Below are 7,315 nucleotides of genomic sequence, written 5' to 3' on the forward strand. Positions count from 1 at the left end.
GCAAAAAATTGAGGGAACTTACAATTAAATCCAACATCAAACCAGCGCAGAAGACAAGCTAAGTGGTTTACTTAACTTATTGAATGCTACTTTACAATCTATTAAAATGGTATTCAACTGTTGATAATATTCAAATGCTGTAACAAAACTTACTTGCAGTTCCTCTGAGCATTTTGCTTTTGGTGGAGGAGGGAGAAATTTATTCAATGGGTCTTCAGCTTTTTGCTCATCTTGACCTGCTTCTACAGGTTCTGCATCATCAGGTCCAATCATGGCATCATCATTCATTGTATCAGATTTCAACTGCTCAGATAATTGAGGAGTGTTTGCTTGATTGCTAGGTGTCATAACGTGGACTGCTCCAGATGGTGTTCTATCTAGCAAATCACCTGCAATTACATGTTCCAGAGGGTAGTAAGTTAGAGGCAGGAGAAATGAACATGTAGCAAACTAGCAATTGTACTGTATTTGAATAAAAATTAAATCAAGCAATATCATCTTCTCAAGACTGAAATTCGGGGATTGCTACTCTTCCCATCCCAAATTACACCGCATTCTAAGCATTGCATAAAGATGCATTTCAATCATGATTTATCATAAGTATCATACAAGTTTCATCGGATTTCAATCATCATTGTAATATCATATTGCACTTACCATTGGTCAAATTAAGCTGGTCCCCATACATGACTCGAACACTGCCTCCTATCTGTCCTTCCTGCAATCATTGGCAACAAACACACCCATCATTCTCACTTCCAAAGAAAACCGAAGAGAAAACATAAGATTCTACAAAAGGAGTGTACCTCAGGCTCAGGAGACATTGCAACTTCGTCATGACCATAGTCCACTATAGTAAGCTTTCCTCTCCCGCTCCTCGTCGAATCCGACGGCAGCACCGCCACCACTCGTTTGTGTTAACACGCTGCGGCGTTGGAGTTCCAAACCTGCGCTTCTCCGCCGGCGTGGACACCTCGTCCGCAACTCCATCGTTACTTGAATCAACCCCTGCCATTCTATCCGCGTCGGTGGCAGTCAAATTTACCTCCGCAGCGAATCCTCCGGCGGCGGCGTCCTCGTTCTGCTCGTGGCGCATATCTATCTCTTGGTTATCTTCTTCATCTTCTTCGGCGTCCTCCATATCGTCGTCTCCGTCGTCGTTGTACATGGACAATAAGGCTATACCTTCAGATTGCTTTCTTCTTGGATGCCATTGGCAGAAGCTAGGGTTCCGGCGAGGGAACAAATGAAGAGATTGTTTCCTGTGAAGGGTTGAAATTGAGTGACAGGGAAGCGTTGTTGAGCTGCGAGTGAAGGGAATTTGAACGAGAAAATTGGAATTAGGAGGGAACCAGAGAAGATGGAAAAAGGTTGAATCAGGAAGAACTAGAGAAAGACTCAACACCGATGCAAATGATGAATCGAAATTCGAAAACACAGGTGTTTCTTTTTTTTCATGGGTGGGCCGGACAGACCCGACCCGATCATACTCGGTTTCTTGTCTTGGTGTAAGAATTAATATTGGAGTTTAGCCCAATATAATGAACCCATTTTCATTTGGTCTGGACAATGAGCCCATTTTTATATAATCTCAACTATCAAAACCTTTGGGTCTGAGAGTCTATAAATTGACAACAGCAACAAAAAAATGATAGAAGTAATCCAGTTATTATGATCCCTGGTTAAATAATAAAAGAAGTGATCGCAATCATAGAAAAACTAGGAATGAGGAGAATGAGGAGAAAATGGTGTTGCTTGAAGAGGACGACATCTCTGAGAAATCCATGCATGCATAAAAAGTCTGATTACGAGAATTTTTTTGATCACGTCTTTTTCTATTGGCAGGATGGAGAGTGCAATGCATGCAATTTGGAAGACGTCCAAAAGAGTTTTACATAATGGAAGAGAGGAGTAACCGATTTCAGTTTTTCTTTAGGAAGAAAACTGATGCATTGAGAGTAGAACGAAGATCGCCATGGCTATTCAAAAATTTTTATTCTCCATCTGTGTTGATGGATGAAGGTCAAGGATCCGAAGAGATGCGGATCAGAATTCTTTAAGTTTGGGTTCAATTATGGAACTTACCTAAACAATTCAAAATCCCATATGGTAGATGTAAATTGGGAAACAAATTAAGGGATATAAGTGATATTGACTTCTTTGAAGTAAGAGGAAATGAGTTAAGGATCATCAAGGTCAAAGTGAAAATTGACGGAGGAAAAAGATCGAAGGATTCTCTCAAAATTTCTTGCCTTAATCAGGTCAAAGTGAAAGTAGACTTGAGATATGAAAAATTTGGAGTTTTTTGCACCTATTGTACCTATTTCTTAGTCCATGACTAAAAATATTGCCAAAAGTTCTTGGATGATTCAAAAAAAATATCAAAGGATTATATTACGGAATGGATGAAAATAGATAAGATTGCAAAGAGAATAGACAACAAGAATGACACCAAATAGGCCTACACTAGATTATTTGGTGCATCCATTTATCAGTCGAGGAAGAAGCCAGCCCCTTCACGATTCGTTGAGAGTTTCTCGGGCCTATGAATGCAAGAGAATAAAAAGGATGCAGCCACCAAGGATATTATACATAAAAAGGTGAAATATGATGAACTACAAAGAATATCAGAAGAATTTTGGAATGCAATCACACGTGATGGTTCCCGGTGGTATTAGAAGAAATTTTCAGCCTCATGAATATAAATGACTGAATAGCAAATTTTTCAGCAACACCAATCGATTGTCCTAAATGAATGAGTCTACAATTGGTGGGTGCCAGTCGTAAAGTTGCACCAAAAGCCTCACGAGGATACTAAGTTGGAATTGTCGAGGTTTGGGGAGACCCTAACAGTCCAAAACCTGAAAGGGATATATCAATTGCACTCTTCCGAGGTTGTTTTTGTCTGTGAAACTAAGAATTAACCTCATCTAGTAGAAAGTAAACTCAGGTTGTGTAGGTTTATTGATTTGAGTTTATGAATTCGTCGGACATAGTTGGTGGTAGTCTTTTAGCTTGGAAGAAATTGAAGGAGGTGAGAATCGTTTCGACTGGTGAATTTTATATTGTTGCAAAAGTTAATGATGTGAATAAGAAGTTGGTTGTTATCTACATGAGAACATCATATTAAAATCGTTTGGGTCAATTTGGTGAGTTTTCAACTATACTACAACAATTCCAAGACAAAATGGTAATAATGGTGAATTTTAATACTATTGTAAGTCAAGAAGAAAAGAAGGGAACAACCTTAAATCCTAGTCTTTTATAGTAGGTTTTATTAATTTTGTCATTGAAAATGGTTTGTGGACTTAGAGATGATTGGTAGAAATTTTACTTGGTCTAATAAATGAAAAAGAATAGAACAAATTTTGGAGAGATTAGATCGTGCAATGACAAATGGTAATTAGATGAATGAGTACCCAGTAGCTTCAGTTCTTCGACTACCTGAAAATGGATCATCCCGTATTCTAGTTCCAAGAATTTTGATGTGAGAATTCTACAATCCATCAAATAATTACCAATGCTTGGATATCAGTATTTGAATGGTTAATTATGTTTGTCTTCTCCTAGAAAATGAAGATTTGCAGGCATAAACTAGTTTAGTGGCAACACATCTCAAGAACCAATTCGAAAGTAGAAATTTTAAGGAATTATTAGGCTGAATTGAAATTCACAGAAAGGCTGGGATTAATGGTGGTGAAGAGTTAGATGAATCGAAGGGGGATAGGAACACGGAGTTCTTTCACCAATGATTCCAATCTAGATTCCATCAAAACAAAATTTAGAGATAGTTGTAGTAGCTGAAGATTATTTTAAGAAAATTTTCTCCTTGACTAATGATGATGATCCAGAGATGGCATTTGAAGGATTTTCTACTGAAGTTACTCTTGCTATGAATAGAAGCTAAAGCGCTTCATCACTATTGTGGAAGTAAAGAGGGTAATTTTCAAGGTGCATCCTCAGAGTGCCCCTAGAGAATGAAGGGTTTACCTCTAAATGTTTCTAGTTCTACTAGGATGCAATGGCAGAAAATATTTTTTAGGCAATCTAAAGTTGCTTTGTAGGCGAAAGAATGCTAAAGGGGTTTAATCATATCCAAATTTGTCCAATATCAAAGGTCTCAGATGTAAAAGACATGACCCAGGTTAGATAAATTAGTTTATCTTCTATGATTTATAAATTCATTTCCAAAGTACTTGTTCATAGGCTTCAAGGAGTCATGAATTAGTTAATTAGCCCTGATTCGAGTGCCTTTTAGAAAGGAAGACTAATCTCTGATAATATCCTTATAACTCATGAATCACTACAAGAAAATAAACTTTCTACCACGCTTTTAAAGCGTGCCGAAAAGTGCTTAAAAGCGTACCGATAGCTTTTCGCCACGTTTTTTGAACTATCGGTACACTTTTGAAAGGGTCACGTCTGCGAACGTGCCGATTGCTCTATCGGCACGCTTTTGTAGATCTATCGGCACGCTTTTTCTTTCGCCACGCTTATATCTCTTGCCACGCTTAAAAGCGTTGCCATAGATGTTAACCTATAGCTACGCTTGAAAAGCGTACCAAAAAGTTCACATATCGGTACGCTTTTGAAGCATGCCCATAGTGTAGAATATGGGTCACTTTTAAAGCGTGCCAATTTCCAGGTTATGGCCATATATCTTAAACGTGCCTGTTGAGGCCAATAGTAAGATATAGCCACGCTTTTTAAGCGTGGCCATAAATTCGATCAGAAATTTTCTTTTCATTTATTTCATGCAAAATTTATATATAATTTTAAAATCAAAGACCAATTTTACATTGTCCATATCAACCAATCAGACATATATATAAACTTCCCCATAAAAAAAACGGCCTTATATATAAGCTTGTCACCACAAAAGTAGACTTTGATCACAAAGTACCAAAAATCAAAGTCATAAAAAGAAAATAAAAATTACAATTCAAAGTGTCACATATCTATTTCCTTATCCTTGGTTACAAAATATCAAATTTCATGAGTAGTGTGTTCATCCATTATGAGTTCCATTATTTTTATCATTGCCCTGCAGAATTTTAAATAACCTGAAGTTAGTGCATGTTATAAAGGCTACTTTAATTAAGTCCAACAAATCCAATTCTAAATCCAAATTGATTAAATATAAAAATGGCAAGGCTACTTTAATTAGGTCCTGCAATAATACATATTCAGCCATCACATACCTATCCTAATTCAACACAAATCAAAAACAAGAAATAATCCCTATACAAGGTCACAACCATATGCTCCCCTTGGTACTTTTTTATCTAGCACTATCACATACCTATCCTAATTCAACATATACTTTATTTTTGTAGAAACTAAGAAAAATAAAAGGTCAGCTCCTGCAATAATTGAATTAAACACATATACTTATTTCTTTCTATTTATCTATGGAAATTGAAAGAAAAACTCATGACAAAGCAGCAAATTAAGCAATCACCAGTACATATTAAGCCTAAAAGTAGAATGAGGCAGGAAACTTGCCAAGGCCAACAAATAGATGAGAAGATAAAGCATAGAAAAATTATAGTTAAGCAATCAGCAGAACAAATTCAGTCAACAGTACACTACAAGAACAACTTATAGTAAAACAAATTCCACTTGTGATTTTATTTTAGAGGTTCTATTACAGAACAAATAAGTAATAACAACTTAACATTCATTAGCTTAGTTGCCTCTATAGAAGCTGTGGGAGTTTTTAAAATTAAACTAAAATAAAAATAGTCACCTAGCACCCAGAAACTAAATCTGTGCCCTAACAGCAACAACAGTACCGCAGCAGAAGCAAACCAAGAGAGGTGGCAACGGCAACAACAGCGAGAAGACAAATCTTAAAAGCCTAGAATAAAAAAAATAGACTTAAATAAATACTAATAAGATTCAGTTCAGGAATAAAACTTATAGCAAGCAAACAAACCCAAGATTCAGTTCAAGCAAACAAATGATATTTATTATGCAAGCACGAAAAAGAAAAGAAAAAAAAAACTTCTAAGAAAAAGAATAATACTTAAAAAGATACTCTCTTTCTCACCTTCAATTCTAAAAAAGTGCAAGCTATATAATGAATGCCAAATTTTCAAAATTAAAATTTGCACTTCCTTCAATTTTAAAATTATTAGAATCCATGGAATAATTAAACTTTATTGTTGTGATATAAGGAGATTCCCAAAATAAACAATTTAGGTTTCTTATATAATTTTGTAAATTATTTTCGCCTTTAAATTTCATCAAGAAATTTAGTTAATTAAAAAGTTAATTTAAAATGGAAAATGCTAACAATAAAATCTTGTTCCTGTTAAGTGAATTCAACTAAAGTGTGAGACATGAGCTCTTAACGAATGCTAACCGATGATGGATTCTAGAATCTGGCAAATAAACATACACTAAGCACATTTCTTTTGTTATCATTTATGCAAGAAAAGAAGTTGCCTAGTCTAACTTAATCTAATACCGTATATGAGGTAAGACAGCTGATTACCGTGTCTTGCATTTTATCATAGAATGAATGCTTGTAGCAACCACACCGTCCTCGAAGCTGTGACTTGGTCCAGCTACAAATCTTAACACCAGTATACGAACCAATAATTTTATACCTGTGCAAATTGGCAGTGAACATCAATAAACTAATATGGATCCATTCTAGTTTGCTTGCTTCCCTAAACCAAAAATTTACAGAAATGAACCAAATGCATGATGTATCACAACATCAATAAACCAAATTAGCCACAGAGCTCTTTACAGTACTTAATCTGATTTGTAAATGTATTTTCCCGAGAACAACAATTTGATATATTTGGTCTATTGAAGACTAAATTGAGACATGCTTAAACTTTCAAGGACTGGTTTAAGTTTTTAACTATTAACCCTGAAATTAACATACCTTTTTCTTAAAAAAATTGCTATCAGCTCTTGCCTAACACCAAAGCAGGGAAAGTACCATAGGAAAATACTTTTTAAGTTTTAACTAGTCAACGACACTTATATGTTAAAAGGAAATGCAAATCAAAGATTGTGTAAGGTACAACTTATTGTTATTTCATCACACAAATTCACACACATAAATGATGCACTTCACAAACTACACACACAGAAACATAAGTAGCATCCACACACAGAGGGTTGGGGGCTTTTTCTTTTGCAAGTTTGTGACAATCATGAAATATAATGAACCTTACTGAATATAAGATAATAAAAAAAAAGAAAAGAAAAAACATAAGATAGTAAAAATAGTAATCATATGATTGAGGCAGCTTAATAATATGAAATTTCTATCCAGTCCAAAATGCCCTTGGTT

The 7,315-nt window shown here is 35.4% G+C and overlaps 2 protein-coding genes across 3 annotated transcripts in view; one reads left to right on the forward strand and one right to left on the reverse strand.

Annotated features, from left to right (window-relative positions):
* LOC107472104 (40S ribosomal protein SA-like) overlaps nucleotides 1-7,315 on the forward strand; it is an 81,782-nt gene that overhangs the window by 38,335 nt on the left and 36,132 nt on the right. The gene's annotated exons all lie outside the window — the stretch shown is intronic.
* The window catches only part of LOC107473774 (uncharacterized), a 3,482-nt gene continuing 1,009 nt past the window's right edge, over nucleotides 4,843-7,315 (reverse strand). The window contains exons 3-5 of one of the 2 annotated variants that reach the window (XM_052258015.1): nucleotides 6,500-6,614; nucleotides 5,750-5,860; nucleotides 4,843-5,044 (exon numbers count right to left, since the gene is read on the reverse strand). In XM_052258015.1, coding sequence (XP_052113975.1) covers nucleotides 5,764-5,860; nucleotides 6,500-6,614 — 212 coding nt within the window. In that variant the 3' untranslated portion in view covers nucleotides 4,843-5,044; nucleotides 5,750-5,763. The remainder of the gene's footprint in view (nucleotides 5,045-5,749; nucleotides 5,861-6,499; nucleotides 6,615-7,315) is intronic. The other variant, XM_021134148.2, reaches the window with a different exon arrangement.

Source organism: Arachis duranensis, chromosome 2 (genome assembly GCF_000817695.3).
Source record: "Arachis duranensis cultivar V14167 chromosome 2, aradu.V14167.gnm2.J7QH, whole genome shotgun sequence".
Taxonomy (NCBI): domain Eukaryota; kingdom Viridiplantae; phylum Streptophyta; class Magnoliopsida; order Fabales; family Fabaceae; genus Arachis; species Arachis duranensis.